The following is a 20,928-nucleotide window of genomic DNA, read 5'->3' on the forward strand; positions in this document are numbered from 1 at the left end:
CGTATAATTATAACTTATAAGCATTGAACAAGGCTTGCCCTCATGCAATTTAACAGCCACTTTATAGAATTAAAAAATGGATTCAATTCATATAATTATAAGCAATTTAAAACAAAATTCAAATAAAATCAAAATTACTCATTCACTTGCCTCTTTAGTTTAAATTTGCACTTTTTAATGTGCAAAATTGTTCTCTTAAACCTAATTTCATGATTGCCACGTAGAAAACCAAAACCCATTGTTTTTTTTTTACCAAAACCAGCAACCACTCGTACCAAACCATCTCCTCTCAAAGACCCAAAAAGCCAAAAGCTGTGCACTTGCCCTAATAGGCTAACCCTAATCCCCAAAAGCAAATAACCCAAATTTTCCAACGCAATATTCAGAAAAAGGACACAATTTGGCAGCCCCGCCCCATGTTAACCTAATTTATAATTTCCTCAGAATGCCACATTTATAGCAACCTTCAATAATCACAATTGGACCGTGCTTGGTACGCTCCCATTAAGATCAAAAAGCCCTAATTTTTACACGTAGGACTAGATTAACCGCCTATTACCGGTAACCCATCCATAGGGCAACCGGCAAATGAACCTCAAAAATGACTACCGCCACACCCCTATTCTCCTTCTCTCTTTTAAGAGTGTTTTATATCCCCATATATATCACATTCTAAACTCTTTCTCGCTTTTCTCTCTATTTTCATCGTCCTCTTTACATTGTATCACATACTTCTGTTTGTCTTCCGAGAAAATTGAAAAAGTGACCTTGTATTCCCTCCTTATTATGTTTGAGAATCAAATATAACCTTCAAAATACTCTTTCATACAGAGGATTCTTTGTTTCTTCGTGTCTTCTGAAAGCTTGTTGTGGAAGACTTTGTTGTTCGGACGACTTAACGATCTCTCTCTCTCTCTCTCTCTCTCTCTCTCTCGTGTTACTATGTCAATTTCGCTAAGATAATATTAAATTTTCCCCTGCAATTTATCTCAACGTTGCTTTATCTTCAAGTAACGTGAATTACTTGTAAATTTTTGGTTACGATTTGGCTCTACGAAGGTGATCTGTTTAGAGGTCCGATTCTTGCTTGTGTTGTTAATTTTATTTTGTTTTAGTTTTTTGTTGCGGTTTAGATCTGCTTTGTGCTTGTTGTTTTGGTTGGAATGAGCGAGTTGGTTTTGCAGGATTTTGGTTTCAGCATGATTTGTTGGTGAAAAGAGAGGGACTGCGTTTTCAAGGATGAAGAGGTCTAGAGACGACGTTTACATGGGCTCTCAACTCAAGCGGCCCGTGGTGTCTTCTCGAGGAGAATCGTGAGTTTCTTTTTCTTTTTCTTTTTCTTTTTTTTTTGAATTTTTGTATATGTTTTATTTGTGTCTGATTATTGAAGCTTTACTGTGTATGCGATGAGATTAAGCTTCTTAAGTATTTGAGTGGGGGAATTTCTGCAATTTTTGAAGGGCGGTTGTGTAAATTTGTTTAGTTGATTTTCGTTGATTTACTTTGATTGTCGTTATTGTTTTCTTTATCGTTTAGTTTCTAAGTAAAGCTGAAAAATTTGTTTGACTCGCTGTGAAAAGATCAGATTTTTGTATGATAAATTCTATAAAATGATTGATTCTGTTTAGGTGTAGATAGAGAACCCAAAGATAGCAATCGTTCTTCTTGTGTGTATCTACACTTCTCTCATCTCTCTGCGATGAGAATATTTATTTGTTTGAAATTAAGTTTTGATTCTGTGGAGAATTTGTTATTTGGGTATTGATCTATTGGAAGAGTTTGTGAATCTCTCAATTTCTCCAATTATTAACGTGTTCTTTTTGGGCAATGAAGGTCTGGGCAACCCCAGATGATGGGAGCAGGAAATACACAGAAACTAACAACAAATGATGCCCTAGCGTATCTCAAGGCAGTGAAGGACATATTTCAAGACAAAAGGGAAAAATATGATGATTTTCTTGAAGTCATGAAAGATTTTAAGGCTCAAAGGTTTGATTATGATACATTGTGCTCTATCCTAGCTTTTTTTGGGGTGTAATTTTCTTGTGGGAAAACTGGATATTGTTTGTTGATTTGTATTTCTTTTATGTTTGTTGTAGAATTGACACTACGGGCGTGATAGCAAGAGTAAAGGAATTATTTAAAGGGCATCGAGACCTAATTTTGGGTTTCAATACCTTCTTGCCAAAGGGATATGAGATCACCCTTCCACTTGACGATGAGCAACCTACGCCAAAGAAGCCTGTGGAATTTGAAGAAGCTATCAGTTTTGTGAACAAGATAAAGGTAGGTATTATTACATGGTTTTTTTGAGGTAATGCTTTTGGTTTTAGGTTTTGTAATCTAATGAATTCTCTGCGCGCAGACGCGATTTCAGGGTGATGATCATGTTTACAAGTCATTCTTGGACATTTTGAATATGTACAGAAAGGAAAACAAGTCCATCACTGAGGTCTACCAGGAGGTGCGTTTCTTTTTCTTGTCCCATGTCATGGAGCTCCAGCATTAGTTTTTAAAAGTTTTTGAAATTCTGGTTCATGTTATTGATGATTATATCGTTTACCTTCTTCAGGTCGCTGCACTTTTCCAAGACCACGCAGACCTGCTTGAGGAGTTCACGCATTTTCTGCCTGATTCTTCAGGAACAGCTTCCATTCATTATGTTCCACCTGGTAGGAATTCTATGCTCCGGGATAGAAGCTCTGCCATGCCTACAATGCGGCCAATGCATGTTGACAAGGTTTGTGTTGTTTTCTTTTATCCTCATGTTGCCCTTCTGATTTCATGATCATTGGGCTGACATCTGGCTTACTAGCATTTTTACCAGAAAGAAAGGACAATGGCTTCACAAGGTGACCGTGACCTCAGTGTTGACCGCCCCGATCCAGACCATGATAGATCTTTGCTGAGAGTGGAGAAAGAGCAACGGAGGCGTGGTGAAAAGGATAGGCGAGAAGACAGAGACAGGAGAGAAAGGGAAAGAGATGATAGAGAATTTGAGCATGATGGCAATAGGGAATTCAACTTGCAACGATTTCCCCACAAGCGAAAAGCTCATCGTGACTCTGCTGAACAATTGCATCAAGGTGGGGAAGGTGATGAGAACTTTGGAGTTCGTCCTATTTCATCATCCTATGATGATAAAAATTCCTTGAAAAGTGAGTATTTTAGCTTTCTTTGAAACCGTTTGTTGAACTTTGCATCCTCATCCCAATTACCTTCCTTATGTATGAAAGCTGTGTATGTCTCAATAACTTTATTAACTTATTGCAATGTGAATTTGGTTTTTCATTTGGGAAATAGGAGATTAATATATCCTTGTAAATTAGATAATTGAGGATTGCAGAATACTTAATTCATCATCATTATTATTGTGAGTAGTTTAATTGTTATTGTTGTTGTTACTACTACTGTTGCTGCTGCTGTTTACAATATGGAGGAAAATATCAAGTATATGGGAACAAGTGACTGAGTTCTTCAAATCCTTGGCCGTCTCTCGAGAAGACGTAACTTGTTATAATTAACTTCCGATGTCAAGATTGAGGTCAATTGTATTTGGACAATTTATAATTTGTCACTGTATCTTTAGTACATAGTAGCCTTTTGTTCTACCCTGAAAGGTAGTTATAAAACTTGAACTTTGAAAAGTTTTCTTATAACACTTCTTTTTCCTTTTCTGAACCCACATTCACTTCTTAGCATGTTAAACATACTTGCCTTATTGTGTTAGTATTGTCCTATTAGCTTTGAGTATTCTTACTTACATATCACATGACAATTTTTTTAGTGAACTTTATTGCTGCCTGCCTTGTTTTTGGTTCTTCTTTAACTTGGGTCATGTTCTGGCAGGTATGTATGGTCAAGAGTTTGCTTTCTGCGAGAAAGTGAAGGAGAAGTTAGGAAACTCTGATGATTACCAGGAATTTTTGAAGTGCCTTCATATTTATAGCAAGGAAATAATTAATCGATCAGAATTACAATGTTTGGTATGGATGATAAAAATATCTAATAATCGCTATACTGATTGTATCATTGGCTCTCATCAATATGGTTAAGCTTATCAAGCATTTCTTATGACACGTAATTGATATTTTGAACAAGAAAGTTTTAAAATTCTTAAATTATTAAATTACAAGTGTTCGGCTGGAGCTCTGTATGCAGGAAAGGACAGGCATACCATGGCCATGCATAGTGGTTGGTGCCCCTTTAAGTTGTCCAGTCGCCAGCTTACAAAAGCATAGCAGGACGCCCTGTTCTTTTCTCTTGTTAAATAACAGGGGTAGAGTCAGTTAAAGAAAAATTATTGTCATGAATTTTATGTAAACATGAGTTGGTCCCAGGCCCTAACAAAGTAGAGCTGTGTTAGTTAAACACTGGATTACCTATAAAACAGATCAGGATGGTATCCAGAAGGGTTATGGGGATGTGGTACTACACTAATCCTGTGATGGGAGTAGATTTTATGTACAACTTGTGTGTTTTGTTTCATTTGAAGTTAGCATGTGATGAATTACACTTTCAGTTAAAATGTGTGCAATTTAGAATTCTAGGTTGGTTTTGCCCCAAACTTGTAATAATAGATTTTTGTTTTACTCAAAATGATGTCTTTCAACAGTATGATGAGGAAATGAAGGGACAGAAACTTTTGGATTCATAATACATTTTTTGGTTCGAGTGATTCCAGATCATGGTTCGCTAGGATATTAGTGTGTTATGGTAGCTTTGGGTAGACAACCAGTGTGGTGCAGCAAATTGGTTTCCAAATCATGATGAATGTAACTTTCGAGAGTTTTCTTGTAGTCTCTCTGGCCTAAAGGATAAAACAATACATTTTTACTTAGCATAAAGAAGAAAGATTGAATCTAAAACTCAAGGGGTAGCTCCATCAGTTGGAGATTACGCCTCATGAGATGGAGGTTACTAGTTCGAAACTCTTCTTCTCCTTTGTCTTGGGGCTAATTACTTATAAAAGAAAAAATTGAATCTAGATGGAGAGCAATGTTGATGGGATTAAGCATAGTTGAGTTGTAATAAGATTTAAAGCATTAAATGTTATTGCTCCTTTTGTTGGCAATTTCATTTTTGTATTAAGGATTTTGTTAATTTTTTCATTGTTTCAGGCCTTTATTTTTCTGTTATTTTTCTTTTAGTGGATGTCGCTCATCACTTTTTCTGGTAATATGAGAATTAAGTTTTTACATTACACAGGTTTTCAGATGTGATATATGATACTTGGTCATTACAAAGGTTACGTATAAATTTGATGTAAGCACAACATATCATTTAAGATTGAAAAAATGTGATGCTTCCAGATTTTTGAAACCTCTCCATTCCATAATTAAGACAAGCCTAGTGGGGCGTGGCCAAGTGGTAAGGCAACGGGTTTTGGTCCTGGTATTCGGAGGTTCGATCTTTATAGAGTCATAGACCAATGTCACCACACACCCCCCCACCCCCGTCCCCCCCCCCCCCCCCCCCCTTTTTTCCAGCGTAAACAAAACCTCAAGAAAGAAATCCTTCCCTGCGTTTCTGGCTGCTAGTGGTGTATTGTAATTTGATTGTTTGCTTGTCTGGTGTTGCTGACATCCCCTGATTTATTTAGAAATTTTTTGGATCAACTTGTTCGTGTACTTAGTTATATTGAGAATAACACAGTATAGCTAAGGAATCCCTTTGATTTACCTATTAAGAGGCATTAACTGGAATACAATCAATAATTTGTGAAACTTTGGCTTATGTCAGGTGTCTGATTTACTTGGAAAATATCCAGATCTTATGGATGGATTTAATGATTTTTTGGCACGTTGTGAGAAGAATGGTAACTCTTTAAACTAATGTTTACTTCCTCTGGTTTCTGCATTGTTAATTTTGTATCTAATCAAATCCTGCACTGCAGATGCACTCCTTGCTGGTGTCATGAGTAAAAGTACGTAAAATGATTTCTTTCCCCTTTGTTATCCTTAGGCTAGATGCAGTTTGTTGTGGAGTTGCTTCAGCTGGCATTGTTTTGTAACAGAACCTTTTTATAGATTATTGTAGACGCATTATGATTTTCTCAAACATCATGTATGGTCTATAAAACTGAACTGGACTGTTACTTCATTACAGAATCCTTGTGGGATGATGGACATTTACCCAGATCTGTAAAGGTAGAGGACAGGGAAAAAGATCGAGATCGTGAAAGGGGGGATGATGGGGTTAAAGATAGAGACCGTGAAAACCGAGAAAGGGATAGACTTGAAAACCGGGAAAGGGATAGACTTGACAAAAGTTCTGCCTTTAGCAATAAAGATGGCGGGGGTCATAAGGTGTCTTTATTTCCAAGCAAGGATAAGTACATGTCAAAACCTATTAATGAACTTGACTTATCTAATTGTGAGCGCTGCAGTCCCAGTTACCGTCTGCTGCCAAAGAATGTATGCAATTTTTTTTTCTTTAATTTCACACTTTCAGGAGATTGATATTCTTTTGTTGTTTTTATTTTATTCGTTTTTGTTTTTCAATGGTGCAGTATCCAATTCCTTCAGCTAGCCATAGAACAGAGCTTGGAGCTGAAGTATTGAACGATCATTGGGTATCTGTCACTTCAGGAAGTGAGGACTACTCTTTTAAACACATGCGCAAAAACCAGTATGAAGAAAGCTTGTTCCGATGTGAAGATGACAGGTTAGAGCTTGACTGAGGTTATAATATTTATGTTTTTGTTTTCTTTCCATTTTGATTCAATTTATAGGTGAAATGAGGTACGCTGTCTTTCTTGTTTAAATTATCTTTATTTTCATCGGGCTTTAGCATTTCTCTTGTTAGTTTTAGCTGCCTACTTTGTCATGTTTGCTGTTCTATTGCTGAAACTTAAGTCTTGTCTCTGGAATAAGCAACAGCATTATTGCTATTATAGATAGGTTGGAGCTTTATTAGGGCTTAATACATGCCCTGTTTTTCGCCTCTTTTTTCTCCACATCACTATCAATATGCTTGATTTAATTGGCAGTAGTATCCAGCATTTTGTTGCTTTTGCAGTTAGTGATATTTTTGTAATCCTGCTTTCAGGTTCGAACTGGACATGTTGTTAGAGTCTGTGAATGTAACCACCAAGCGTGTAGAAGAACTATTGGAAAAGATCAACAATAATACATTGAAAACAGATGGTCCAATTCGTATTGAGGAGTACTTCACAGGTTGTAGCTTGATTAATAACTAAGGAAATTCCAGGACATACGTTATGTAGCTCATTCCTCCAATGTTTTTTTGATAGGGATATTCCTTGTGTGTTTTTTGCAGCACTGAATCTTAGGTGCATTGAACGTTTATATGGTGACCATGGGCTTGATGTGATGGATGTGTTGAGGAAGAATGCTCCTCTTGCGTTACCAGTTATACTAACGCGCTTGAAGCAGAAACAAGAGGAATGGGCTAGGTGTCGTTCTGATTTTAATAAAGTCTGGGCTGAAATTTATTCTAAGAATTATCACAAATCACTTGACCATCGCAGCTTCTATTTCAAGCAACAGGACACAAAGAGCTCGAGCACGAAAGGTAATTTTTTCCTTGATGTCTCAGTATTTAGATATACTTTCAGCTCCCACACAAGGAATCTTGATATTTAAAGGTTCATGATGTACTATAATCTTGTAAAGTGAAATAAATACTAACTAGCAATGATTGCATCTTCAATAATTATGTTCTTCCCTTCTTTTGTAATTGCTTATGTTTTGTTTTGCCTCCCCTTGTTTTAAACAAAATGTATGTGCATAAGACGCACTAGACTGGGTTAATGTGTGATCTGATAATGTCACCATAGTTGTTATTTTTTGAGGAAAAGATATTTGACTATAGAAATGACAAATGACTGATTTTAGCAATTAATATTATTATGGACTCATCCAATTACAATTGGATATACTGATACATATGTTCTTCAGTTTTGATGGTTCATTTGTCATGTGTTTTACAGCTTTATTGGCAGAGATCAAAGAAATTAGTGAGAAGAAGCGCAAGGAAGATGATGTGCTACTTGCTATTGCTGCTGGAAATAGACGACCAATCATTCCAAATTTGGAATTCGAGTACCCTGATTCAGATATTCATGAAGATTTATATCAGCTCATTAAGTATTCCTGTGGGGAAGTTTGTACAACTGAACAGTTGGATAAAGTTATGAAGATTTGGACAACATTTCTGGAACCCATGCTTGGTGTTCCTTCTCGACCTCAGGGTGCGGAGGATACTGAAGATGTTGTTAAGGCAAAGAATCATGCTGTTAAAAGTGGTGCTGCTACCATTGGGGAGAGTGATCTCAGTCCTGGTGCTGCTGCTACTGCTATGAATCCCAAACAGTCAAATCCTTCCAGAAATGGAGATGAAAGTATTCCACCTGAACAATCAAGTTCTTGCAGGGCTTGGCCAGTAAATGGGGATAATGGGGTTAAAGAAGATAGTCCTCATGATGCAGAACATATTGCACATAAAGGTGATCATTTTTGCAATACCTCTCAACATGGTAAAGTACATATCAATGCATCTATGCCTGATGAACTATCTGGAGTCGGCAAGCAAGATAATTCGAATGAACGGTTAGTGAATTCAAATGCATTGCTTGCCATTGGAATGGAGCAAAGTAATGCAAGAACAAACATAGAGAACACATCAGGTTTGCAGAATGCTTTAAACTAATTAAGCTTTTATTAATTGACACAACCATCTCCGTTGAACTTGTCACTTCCTAGTTGTTCCTATTCAGTATGGATTCTGAGATGCATCTTTTTGTTGCAAGGGCGTAGTGCTACTCCATCCAGACCTAGCAATGTTGCTGTTGAGGGTGGAGTCGACTTACCTTCATCTGAGGTACAGCGAACAGTATGTAGCAGTTCTCCTAAAGTTAACATCTCAAGTTTATGTAGTGTCCCTTGGTCATTACATTGAGTTGGTTTTGCTTATGGATTCTTTTTTGATTTTTCAAGTTGATATGTTCAGTTAGATAAAAAAAATTTTATGGTATGCTATGGCAAGTATCATTGACCAATTATAAAATATATTTTGAGAAATAAGCTTTTAGTAAATCATTGCAGAGGATACCCATGATCAATCAGTTTGGCTGCTAAGGTTTATAATAATCTGGTGAATTATTGGGCTTGATGCTAGGTTTTGGATCTTGATGGTTACAGATATTGTGATTAATATGTCGCTGAGAAAATGTTATTTTATTTTATTTTTATCCGACAGGGTGGCGATTCTACAAGACCAATTATATCCACAAATGGGGTGATGTCAGATGGTGGCAAAGTTCACAGATACCAAGAAGAATCTGTTGGACACTTCAAAGTTGAAAGAGAAGAGGGTGAATTATCTCCAAATGGAGATTTTGAGGAGGATAATTTTGCAGTTTATAGAGATGCTGGTTTGGAGGCCGTGCATAAAGCAAAGGATGGTGCTGTAAACAGGCAATATCCAACTAGACACGGAGAAGAAGATATATGTTGTGGGGAGGCAGGAGGAGAAAATGATGCTGATGCTGATGACGAAGGTGAGGAAAGTGCTCAGAGGTCTTCAGAGGACACTGAGAATGCTTCTGAGAATGGGGATGTATCAGGAAGTGAGTCTGCTGATGGTGAAGAGTGTTCTCGTGAAGAGCATGAGGAAGATGGAGACCATGATGAGCATGATAATAAGGCTGAGAGTGAAGGTGAAGCTGAGGGGATGGCTGATGCGCATGATGTTGAAGGAGATGGGACATCACTACCGTATTCAGAACGTTTTCTACTTACTGTGAAGCCTCTTGCAAAGCATGTCCCTTCAGCATTACATGAGAAAGAAAAGGATTCTCAAGTTTTTTATGGAAATGACTCCTTCTATGTGCTTTTTAGGCTTCACCAAGTAAGACTCATCATATGCTATTTGATTTCTTTCGGTTTTACTTTATTTATTTATTTTTTTTTTAATATTAAATTTCCAAATTTGTTATACAATTATTATCATAAAATATTTTTGTACATTTTCATTGATTTGACAGACATTGTATGAGAGAATCCAATCAGCAAAGGTTAATTCTTCATCTGCTGAAAGGAAATGGAGGGCTTCAAATGATTCAAGCCCTACTGATCTTTATGCCAGGTGATTTAGTTTTAGTGTTTTTTTTCCTTCAATTCTAACGTCAGTGCCTATAATCAGGAATGCTATGTTTTTGCTGTTACAGATTCATGAATGCACTTTACAATTTGCTTGATGGTTCTTCCGACAATACAAAGTTTGAGGATGATTGCCGAGCAATTATTGGAACTCAGTCGTATGTTTTATTCACATTGGACAAGCTGATATATAAACTTGTTAAACAAGTATGATCCTTAATTCCAATTTCGTGCTTAATTATCTCCTTCTCCTTCCCTTCAATTATTTCTGTGTTACCTGTAAGAGTCTTCTTGCATTCAGCTTCAAACAGTTGCCACTGATGAGATGGAGAACAAGCTTCTCCAACTATATGCGTATGAAAAATCAAGAAAGCCTGGGCGATTTGTTGATATAGTTTATCATGAAAATGCCCGCGTTCTTCTTCATGATGAGAACATATATCGCATTGAATGTGTAAGTCTTCAGTGATTTTGCCTCCTTATCTTTCTTGAATAAGTTGTCTTTGAATTAAAAATAAAATAAAATCTGAAAATTTATATTTGCCCTAAATTTATGATTATAAATTGTTTTGCAGTCATCTACACCAACCCGTTTGTCTATTCAGCTCATGGACTATGGGCATGATAAGCCTGAAGTGACTGCTGTTTCCATGGACCCTAATTTCTCAGCATATCTGCATAATGACTTCCTCTCTGTTGTTCCTGAAAAAAAAGAGAAGTCTGGGATCTTCTTGAAGAGGTATATGTAAGGAGAAAAGATATTCACCATTATTGCAGTTGATTGGTCGTGGCTAATAATTCCTGCTGCTGTTTGCAGGAATGTTCGCAAATATGCCAATGGCGATGAATTTTCTGTTGCATGCCAGGCAATGGAAGGAGTGCAAGTTGTAAATGGATTAGAGTGTAAGATAGCTTGCAATTCATCCAAGGTATGTTGTATAAAATCCATTTCTTGTTTTTGTTGTGCTGATGATAAGTTTTGCAGTCATTACATGTTTGTCTGGTCAAGTCTGAACTGCTACTTTGTTAATCTTTGAATTTTGTACGTTGTAGGTCTCATACGTTTTAGATACAGAAGACTTCTTGTTCCGGGTGAAAAGGAAAAGGACAACTTACAGTTCATGCCATGACCAGGCAAAGTTCTCGAGAAGTTGTTCAAGTAGAGTACAACGATTTCACAGACTGCTTTCTAGCTGATAATATGACTTCCTATGACCCTAAGTAGATATGGTATGTATTAATGTGACTTTTAAAATGTGTCTGCAGTGAACATATCTATTGTGATTTAAATATGGTTGTCTTCTATCTTTTCGATTGCTATTATGTGATTTTCTCCACACCCCAAACCACAATGTTGGATCAATAATAACACCCACAATAATAACATATCTATAGTGATTTAGCTTTTAATATGGGGGTACATTGATGCAATCTTTAGTTGGGGGGTACATTGAAACTTTTGAGTGTTGGTTTGAGGGGAGTATGTGTACTTTTTCCAAACATTATCATCTGTAGTTTTTCCTGCAATTTTAGATTCAAGTTCCTGTATTTTGTTTTATGAAAGTCAAGTGGGGTGTATTGACGGTGTAGGTAGGCTGCACATGATGGAGTGGGGGCTATGGTGGTGTCATAGCATGCCTCTTCATGACTTTACTTGGAGTTGGAATGGTGGGAAAGGAAGGGAAAGTTGTGAATGACCCAAGTGAAATGTGTATGGAGGCAGTGCTTATGAGTTTCTCACTTGAAGTTGATAGTGGATGATTCTGTGCTCTGAAAGTGAGTTTGTAGATACAGGAGGTGACCCAGTAAAGCTAATGCTGGTTTGAGAGAAGTAGATGTCATGATGTTCATTACAATAGGATTAAATTTGTTGCAAGTGTTTTTTGTTTTTGTTTTTGAACTAGTACATGAAGCGCATAGTGAATGCATGGACTGGAGAAATTGGTTGGTTCTGAGCGTGAATTGAATTGCTAGTACCTGCTTTTGTTTTGTGTAGTTGAAATAGATGAAAATGATCTGATATGATTTGGGTGTTGACGTTTTTCAGTAGCTTTTTGCACGCATTAGTTACTCAGGCGCCAGCCAGAGTTGGAAAGATTGGGGCGCCACGGAGGGAAAAGCTTTCGTGGAATCATCTTTCAAGTGTTTTAATACTGTCTTACGAAGCAAATAAAGAATTGAGGGGGATATCGCTGGTCGGGTGTAGTATACTGTACGTTTAGCCACAATTGTGTAAATAGAGGTAATTTGTGATGTAAACTTGAGATACATGTTCATTCCATTTATCGATATTCTTGTTTAATCTTTTTAACCTACGGGAAATTTCATTTGGAATTTATTTCGTAACTTTCTTGTCCTTTTTATTTTATTGAAATTATCGCCAATTCCAAAACACCAGTTTCAACAAAATCGCATTGGTGAAGGCACATGTACTAATGTATCCTTGCTGTAGAAGTTTGCACAGAGCATTCTAACCTAGAAGGTCAAGTGCGTTATTGTTGAAGTTTTTTTGTTTTGTTTTGTTTTGTTTTGTTTGTTTGTTTGTTTTTTTTTTTTTTGTATTTATCGTTGACACTTAGCTGTCTAAATTTAACATGGAATTGAGATATTTCACGTGATGGTTAAGAGTACATGAACTGGATTTTCTTTTTGAATTAGCATACCAGCACATGGTAATACTTGGCCCAAATCTGTCATTTGAAAAGGTGTAAATGACAAAAAACAAGGAAACCATGTTATGCCCCCAGTGCAAACTCCTATAATGCATTAGATTTGCTCCTAATTTTGTGACATTTTGGCATGTAGTATCTTACCTGCCAATCCTCAAAGATACCATTGTTATCGAAAAACACAACGCGACTCAAAAGTATCATGCGAGAAAGGGGAAAACTGATCTGTGTCATTCGCTAAGCAACAAACCCAAAGAATAGTGCAAGACGAGTAATACAGTAAATCAGCTATCTTTCGTTTTTTTTCCCCCATTGGGAAAGATGAAATTTCATTATATAAAATTAAACGAAAAGCTTGGAAGATGAACATGTAACATGTTCCTTTGGAAAACATGTCCAACAATTGAGTTACGAGGGGGGAATATCTAGTGACGGTAGCTACCAAGGACTTGAAGAATAAAAAAAACCCCACCAGGGGGAAGTATTGTTGTCGGTTTGGCTGGAAGAAGAGATCGCAACCATGTCTGATCAGGGTGGTACCCAGTGGTTGATGCGCTGTCACATCAAATATTGCAGTCTCCATAGGCTAAAGTGGGGAGAGCAGACAAAATGTGTGGGCCTCTGAGATGTTTCATGGCCCAATGAGGAGAGGTGGCAGCGTGTGGGCAGGGGTGGAGGTGGGGGAACCAAGGCTCAGAGCTTCAATCGCGCAGAGTGTTGGGGAGGCTGGCGTTGGTGGTTGTGATCAGAGGCAGTGGTCCCGCAACAAAACAGATAGAAACTAGGAGGGATGGAGAGGAGGAAGGAAGCAGACCTCTTTCCTCTTCTCTCGGCACTCAAAAGAGAGGGAGGAAGGAGAATATCTCACAGAAGAGAGAGGAGAGGGCTTCCCTCTAGAAACTAGAGAGAGAGAGAGAGAGAGCGGTTGACCTAGTACACGACTATTTAACAACCAATGCAAAATGCCCGTGAGCTCAATAGAGGGCAAAAAATATCGCAAAACAGAAATCCAAGATTCAAGATGATTATTCAGGGAAGGTATCCTATGCAACTTCCTCAACCGATTTGTGGTGCCTTAATGATTCTAGCAGACAATTTTTCTTCCTCACTATCAAAAAAGGAGATACACGTATTTCTCCAGAAGCTCCATTCATGGGGCCAAGAGAATCAAGCAGGACAGAGGCTTAGGAAAGCTCAACACTCGATACTAATAACCGTATCATCATAAAAAGGATGTCTTACTCTTAGAAATGTTCCCATTCAGGAGAGCAATGGATGACAAAATCAGCAGGCTTTCGCATTTTCTGCTGGGTAACAGCTTCCATACATCACTCCCCACCAATGTACAATCAGAAAGCATGAGACCTGCAATTACATATCAAAATTATTGCACTAACAAGTCTGTCAAGTAGTGTATCAAAATCACTGCACCACAAGAACTGAAGCCAACGAGTGTGCGAAGTAGAAACCAAAAGGCACCGTGGCAGAAGTAATAGTAATAATCTGAATATCATTTAGGGGTTAGTAATGACAGTCATATTACGTCATAGTTAATGGGTACAGAGCAGTACTCTGCCTAGCTACAAAGGCTTCCCTCCAATGGCGAACTAGGGCACTACATCTTTTTTGAATGAAGTTCAAGTTCAATTCGATACATTAAATAAATAAATACTGGAACTGTAGGAAACGATTGTGCCAATTTCACATATACTTTTTAGTGGCAATAGAACATTATCCAGCCAGCTCACTGATTGGTGGACGGTCCATGACACTAGATGCTGCCTTTGCATTGCTTTGCAGCAATGGATCAATATCAGGCAATTTAGGAATTTGAGCTAATAGATCAATAGTCCGTCGTAAGAGACGCGCTAGATCCCCTTCATCCATTGCACAGTCCATCATCATTTCCCTCCAAGTTAGCCCAGATGCCCAGGCTTCGACCATACCTGCAAATTGGCTATCCAAACAGCAGGGGATATTTACCCCATGTTTTTCTTGCATTTGCAAAAAGGAGGATCTTTGCTCATCCAAGAACTTGATGACATTGATTACAGTTGTGGAAGGTTCGTATATATAGCTGTTGTTTTTCCAAGGACGAACTTTGATCCCTTCAGAAACTAAACTTGCACAGGCAGCAGCAAGTTGTGCAGGCTTTAGGTCTAGCAGGATTTTATTTCGGAGAACCATTGCAAGCCAAAGTTCATTTTCTCCTCGGATTGCAGATGCAGTTTCGCCTAGAGGAAATATTACATGTGTATTGATATCCAAAGCCCTAAGTTCATGAATGACATTGCTGATCTTCAAAAACTCCTTCCAACCAGATGGTTCAATCTGTTCTACTCGATTGGTCAAACGTTTTGATCTAACCTTAAGGCGTTTAATCTTTTCCTCGGTAAACCTGGCCATGTCTATGATTTTTTTATACTCTTTAAAGCCTTCTGTTCGTGTTATCTTTTTCTTCAAACGTGAAACTTTATTTCTTTGTTCCTTGTAACGTTCTACGGCTTCATGGTATGGTTCTGACATTTGTAGCAGCTCATCACTTTCAGAAAGACTATTCAAAACTGGCACATTTAAGCTCCAAGACCAGGTCTCTAGAGATCCCTCCATGCGCCATAAACAACCAAGTTCAGAATCAGCAAGCTTCTCCCACTTCATTTCCTCCTTATCAAGAATCATCCTCATAATTTCCCGAGGCAAAGCATCCCCTTGAGCTAGAGCAACATTAGGAAAGCCTGTCCTATATATTGTTTTAACCCACTTTTCTGCAAATAGATACCACATATTGTCCGAACCAAGGGCCACATAATACGATGGTTCAACGTCTGGGCTCATTTCAGGGTCACTATCACTTGACTGTGTCCCAACTCCATTCAATGCAAAAGAATCATCAGCAGAAATCATGTTCTGAAGTTTTGAACCACTGAGTGAGTCAACCTTTCCCAAATAAACAGTAGGGAGAGAGTGCTGAACCCCTTCAGAATCTTTATATTGCAGGCACAAAAAGGGTAAATGTCCATTTTCAAACTCCTTTAAAAGAGGTTTTAGAGCAGAAATTCTCTGGGATTCCATCCTTCTTCGCAGTTCTGTCCGAAGACGTTTTTCTGCCCTCAATTCTTCCTGTAGATCTGCAATCTCCTTGTATGCTACCTCTGATAAAAGCTTCCTGCTCTTTATATCTATGGCATCATCGCTAATTTCTAAAGTCAGCATCTCAATCTCTTTCTCTATTTTAGTAAGCTCCTCTTTTGCAGCAAGCATAACATTGCTGCCAACGTAGTTTCCAAAACTTCGCTCAACTAACTTCCTAGCTTCCTCCAAAGTCCGTCCTGCTTGTATGGCTTTCATGTCAATTGATTCATTAGATCTGCTGGTAACTTTTGCACCTGCAAGAAGATTCAGTACCATACCATACGAAGCAGTAAACTGTGAAACAAGAGGTTCAAGTCCAGCAAATAGAAGCTTGCAGCACTCTTCAGCACCTTCATAAGGAGTCTGAATAAGCACAACATGACCCCTTTCATCAATGCCTCTACGTCCAGCACGCCCAGCCATTTGAAGCAGTTCGTTTGAGCTTAATTGGATTCGCCCACTATCACTCCTCTTGCTGAGGGATGAAATAACAGCTGTCCTAGCAGGCATGTTCATTCCAGCAGCAAGCGTTTCTGTAGCGAAGACAACCTTGACAAGTCCTCGCTGAAACAGATCTTCTATGAACGATTTCCATAATGGCAGACAGCCTGCATGATGTGCAGCAACCCCTTGCAGCAGTCCTTTTAAAGCAGTCTCCCTGACAGCATCAGGATACCTAATGCGGAACCTCTTCAATGCTAGATTGACCTCACTCATCTCACTTTCATTCAAGAGCTTGCTATCATCAAGGTACTGAACAGCTGCATCGCATCCTTTCCTGCTAAAAATAAACCAAATTGCTGGCAGCATGTCCCTTGCCTTAAGGTGCCATAATGTGTCAATAACTTGAGGAACCTGAAAATCAATAATTTACTCCCATAATCAAATTGATTTGTCATTCTTGAGGGAATTTAAAAGTCAGGTAGATAGAGATCATATATTAGAGAATTGATGCAATAAGCCCATACTTGTGAACGTCGAATAGTGTTTATGTCATTCTTTGAAAGAGGAGCGTCAGACATGCTATCAATATTGTCATATTTCATGTCACTTCCATGTTTTTTTGAATTTCTTCTTCTAGATCCACCATCCTTGTAAGATTTAACTCCTGAAGCATAAAGTTGTAGATAATTGAGTGACAGCTTCCTGTTCCAATTTAGAGAAAAGAAAATAAAAATGATTGACAATACTAGCTTTCCACCACTGTGTTCAAAGAGTAGGTTGGACAGAGGCGATAACATACAAAATTAATTAATAAAGGAGGGAAAAAGAAAAAAAAGAACATGTCCTACAGTATACCATATACTCATGGTAAATCTGAACCAAACCTCACACTCTCACCATGAATGTTCAACTGAATAACCATGGCAAAATATATGATACAAGTTATGGCTTGAACAAAGTAATTTGGTTTTCCTAAGTATTAAAAACATGTTTTAAAAAGAAAACGAATCAACTACTGCAACAAAAATACGAACTAGACAATCCTATACAAATCCCCATAAAAAGATTTACTAAAGCAGAGGAGAAAAGAAAGAATAATGGAAAATTAACGCATCCCTACTCTTGCATTAACCTTTAAGAAACTGTAAGTTATATTGAATAAAGTGATATAAGGATCGATTACTAAAAACAATACCTATTCATCCGCGTTCCCTTTTCATCAAGAAGAGGTAACAAAGATGTCTTCATAGAGAAATGCCAAGTCAATGGAACTGGACGCTTTGAAGATGTTACCAATTCAGTTCTACCATGAATCTAGAAATATGATTAAAAAATTAGAAAAAGTTGATCCTCTCACAGGTCCATAGATCAGTCATCCCAAAAAAAATCACAAATCGGCAATGGTAAACAAGCAGAAGTGAATGAACACTAATAATTTATGTATTTCCTAAAAACACAAGCCGAATAATGAAATCAGTAAAGACAATTTGATGATACCAGGAGACAGCCAATGATTGCATGAGGGAACTACCAGCAAAAAATGACAAGCCAACACCCAACAAGGTAAAAGAAGACAATTATAAAGATCTCAATGGGTCTTCTATAAAAAATATTTTCTCTAGACATCGAAACTCAAGTTGCTCGCTTCAAATAAAGGAGTGGTAATTATAACATGACTGCAATCTATCAGTTCATAATATTGATATCCTTTGAGAAAAATATAAATAGGTAGTGTGTGTGTGTGTGTGTGTGTGTGTAACTAACTCCACATGGAAATAAAGTAGGAAAAATAGTGTTCCAAAAATAGTGTTCCAAGTATTGCTAAGGCAAAATACTTTCACTGTGCCAAATATTCAAAGAAGATATTCAATCTGCTAGACATGGCTATTTTTTAAAACATCAGTCGGTGCCCAAAAAGTTCCACCTTTGCATTTCCCGCCCCAAAACAATCACCAGAAATTTATTATCAAACAAACAACAAGCTTGATTCTAAGTGTATGCAAAAAAGTGTGGAAAAAAAAAATTAACGCCTCCATCTTGCTATCTCAACATGTGCCAACTGGTCTCACTAAAACATTGATAACAATACAAAAGTAAAAGACTAAAGTATATAAAGAAAGCATTATTACAATCCCACAAAATCTGAAATACTAAAAGACTAGGTCAGCTAATAAAAGACAATACCTGACTAATCCAACCAGCAAGCTCGTCAGGATTTGCAACGGTTGCTGACAGGCATATAAGTTGAACTTCTTTTGGGCAATAAATAACCTAAAATATATTGAATACATCATATCTTGAAAAAACGTGATGAAATATTCAGCAATAAAAGAGATCCTGGACAAGAAAATGTACTTACTATCTCTTCCCACACTGTACCGCGAGATATGTCACTTAGATAATGAACTTCATCCAAAATAATCACATCAACATGGAAAAGTCCACCATCAGAAGAAACCATTCCAACACTGCATGTGAAGATATAGTAAACCATCATCCTTTTGATCTCAACTATCAACTTAACCAATTAACGATGTAAGTGAGAGGTGAATATATAAAGGAGGTGTCCCAATAAAGTTTTCCTATAGTTTTATGCTAGAAATAGAATGCAATCTGCAACCAGCTACTGGGTCGCAGAAACCATACCATAATATTTTTTTTAATAGCATGAACACAAATCACTGACATCCATGACAACAAATAGTAAAAAGAAAAATTATCCAGAAAATATGAAAAATTAAATCATTTATCCATATTTTTAAATCATGGGTTAAATTTAATCATTAAATTAATATATTAATACTCTCCTCAAGTATGGGCTCAAACTCTTCCTCAACAATTAAACCCCAACATGTGATAAGATAAGCTATAGAGTCAGAATTTAGTGTTCGAATTCAAAACCTGTAATCCCAAAACCTTTAAGTTGATAGGAAATGTTGAATCTTATGAATATTCCCACGTATATTTCACCATGACATTGCACCATACATACACAGATACACTCACTGCAGCTGCATTCACTAAGTAATTCCCATAAGCTACTGTGATCAGAGTTCAATTTACGATATAATGTACCTCTGATATAACATATTGCGCAAAATCTCCGTAGTCATAATCAAAACCTGAGCATCTTTATTAACTGCAGAATCTCCCGTAAGAAGGCCAACATTGCTGTCTCCAAATGTCTCACTGAGATACCAAGCGTTATTGATACAATGTCATTAAGCACAATCAACAAAGCGTTTAATTTGTTCTATTTAAACCAAATTGAAAAGACTAATATACCGAAATTCGCGAAACTTTTGATTGGATAATGCCTTGAGTGGAGTCGTGTAGAAGATTCGCCTTTGCCTGGCTACTGTGGCTACCGCTGCGGCTTCGGCAATCAAAGTCTTCCCGCTGCTCGTCGGCGCCGAAACCACAACAGATGAGCCTCTCAAGAATGCTTGTATAGCCAAACGCTGCCAAAATAAATTAATTAATCTCAAATAAGCACAAAACCTCAAAATGTCTCAAACTGAATCACTGAAATTTTATACAAAATAATGAAAAAAATAATAATAATAATTGTGATTTGAGAATTTGCAGAGAAGTAAACCTGGAATTTATCGATGCGGAAATCGTATATCGAAGCGAGCTCATCGGCGTCGATGATATCTTCTCCGAACTCCCTGACTTCGTTGCAAAGCCTTTCCGCTCTCTGCCACTTGAACTCCTCCTGCCGAATCGGCGCCTCTTCTGCTGCGGCAATAGAAATTTCGGTTTCGTCGTCGCTCTGGTCGACTCCTTCCGACGCGTCGCCAGATATGTCGTCGTATTCATCGGCAGCCACGTCGTCATCGTCATCATCGTCATCGTCGGCGTCGGAGAGTAGGGGCTCTACGGGGTAGAGTGAACTCGGGGACTTGAATGAGGCGCGGAATTGTGGTGAATGTTGTGAAGCTGGTGTGCGAAATGATCTGGGAGAACAAAACCCTAGGGTTTGCGAAATAGCGAGGGTTTGGGAAAATATAGAGGTTTTGTAAATAGATGAGGTGAGAATGGAAAGTGTGGAAGGGTGTTGAGGTGAGAGGATAGAGAGGGTGTTCATGGCGGGAGAGATTTCTCGGGTCTCTTCGGATATACTATATACGGAATATTTTGTTTTGTCCTTCAAAGTGCACCCTGAGGGGATAAAGTGATTCGTCGTCGTTTTAGTATTTCTATTTTTGTTTTTGTTTTTATGTGGGCCATAGGGGGCTAAGATAATTTGGATAGATTTATTTGCTATGTTGTAATTGGTAGAAAACACATTTCACAAGATCCATGTTAAAAAAGCCGACCACCCAATCCGCCCGACGGAATCCGACCAAAATCAGTTGGCTTTCATCTATGGTGTGGGCCAGTGGTTAGAAATAGAAATCAAAGGTCAGGTGAAGGAGGCGGGTGAGCACGCTGAGTGCAAAATTAGCACGCCGTGTAACCTGTATCACGGCCCGAAGGAGGCAATATCCGGCCATCTCCAGGGGCAGCATCTCTCATAACTGTAAAGCCCGATCTCAAATTCTCTTTTGGAAACC

General features: G+C 37.9%; 2 protein-coding genes across 3 annotated transcripts; one reads left to right on the forward strand and one right to left on the reverse strand.

Moving 5' to 3' along the window:
- The first annotated feature begins 671 nt into the window (after positions 1-671).
- On the forward strand, positions 672-12,470 carry SNL4 (SIN3-like 4). Of its 2 annotated transcripts, none has more exons than XM_059589308.2 (24): positions 672-1,074; positions 1,185-1,313; positions 1,834-1,989; positions 2,100-2,286; positions 2,366-2,464; positions 2,573-2,740; positions 2,828-3,158; positions 3,850-3,986; positions 5,743-5,818; positions 5,897-5,926; positions 6,109-6,416; positions 6,512-6,666; positions 7,051-7,178; positions 7,282-7,536; positions 7,955-8,650; positions 8,774-8,856; positions 9,223-9,873; positions 10,010-10,110; positions 10,193-10,331; positions 10,426-10,578; positions 10,700-10,863; positions 10,942-11,053; positions 11,178-11,354; positions 12,172-12,470. In XM_059589308.2, the coding sequence occupies exons 2-23, from the start codon at positions 1,240-1,242 to the stop codon at positions 11,319-11,321; spliced, it is 4,347 nt and encodes a 1,448-aa protein (XP_059445291.1). In that variant the 5' UTR covers positions 672-1,074; positions 1,185-1,239; the 3' UTR covers positions 11,322-11,354; positions 12,172-12,470. The 2 variants fall into 2 exon arrangements, with proteins under 2 accessions (XP_059445291.1, XP_059445292.1); XM_059589309.2 differs by having other exon boundaries at positions 8,774-8,844.
- A 1,809-nt stretch (positions 12,471-14,279) lies between these two features.
- Positions 14,280-20,459, reverse strand: EMB25 (DEAD/DEAH box helicase). The gene is made up of 8 exons (XM_059589310.2): positions 19,968-20,459; positions 19,655-19,830; positions 19,445-19,558; positions 18,729-18,837; positions 18,554-18,640; positions 17,565-17,683; positions 16,894-17,071; positions 14,280-16,780 (listed from the first exon to the last, which is right to left on the reverse strand). Exons 1-8 carry the CDS (start codon positions 20,457-20,459, stop codon positions 14,525-14,527), a joined length of 3,531 nt encoding a protein of 1,176 aa, XP_059445293.2. The 3' UTR covers positions 14,280-14,524.
- Between the last annotated feature and the right edge of the window lie 469 nt (positions 20,460-20,928).

This window comes from Corylus avellana, chromosome 4, assembly GCF_965113065.1.
Source record: "Corylus avellana chromosome 4, dhCorAvel1.hap1.2, whole genome shotgun sequence".
Taxonomy (NCBI): domain Eukaryota; kingdom Viridiplantae; phylum Streptophyta; class Magnoliopsida; order Fagales; family Betulaceae; genus Corylus; species Corylus avellana.

Excerpts from the sequence above, each read along its gene's own strand:
- SNL4 (XM_059589308.2), top strand. The coding sequence starts at position 1,240 with ATGAAGAGGTCTAGAGACGACGTTTACATGGGCTCTCAACTCAAGCGG. Across the intron at positions 6,667-7,050 it reads TTCCGATGTGAAGATGACAG|GTTCGAACTGGACATGTTGT; the intron begins GTTAGAGCTTGA and ends TCCTGCTTTCAG. Across the intron at positions 10,864-10,941 it reads TCTGGGATCTTCTTGAAGAG|GAATGTTCGCAAATATGCCA; the intron begins GTATATGTAAGG and ends TGCTGTTTGCAG.
- EMB25 (XM_059589310.2), bottom strand. The coding sequence starts at position 20,459 with ATGAACACCCTCTCTATCCTCTCACCTCAACACCCTTCCACACTTTCC. Across the intron at positions 19,559-19,654 it reads CAAAAGTTTCGCGAATTTCG|TGAGACATTTGGAGACAGCA; the intron begins GTATATTAGTCT and ends TTGGTATCTCAG. Across the intron at positions 18,641-18,728 it reads GTACAGTGTGGGAAGAGATA|GTTATTTATTGCCCAAAAGA; the intron begins GTAAGTACATTT and ends AATATATTTTAG.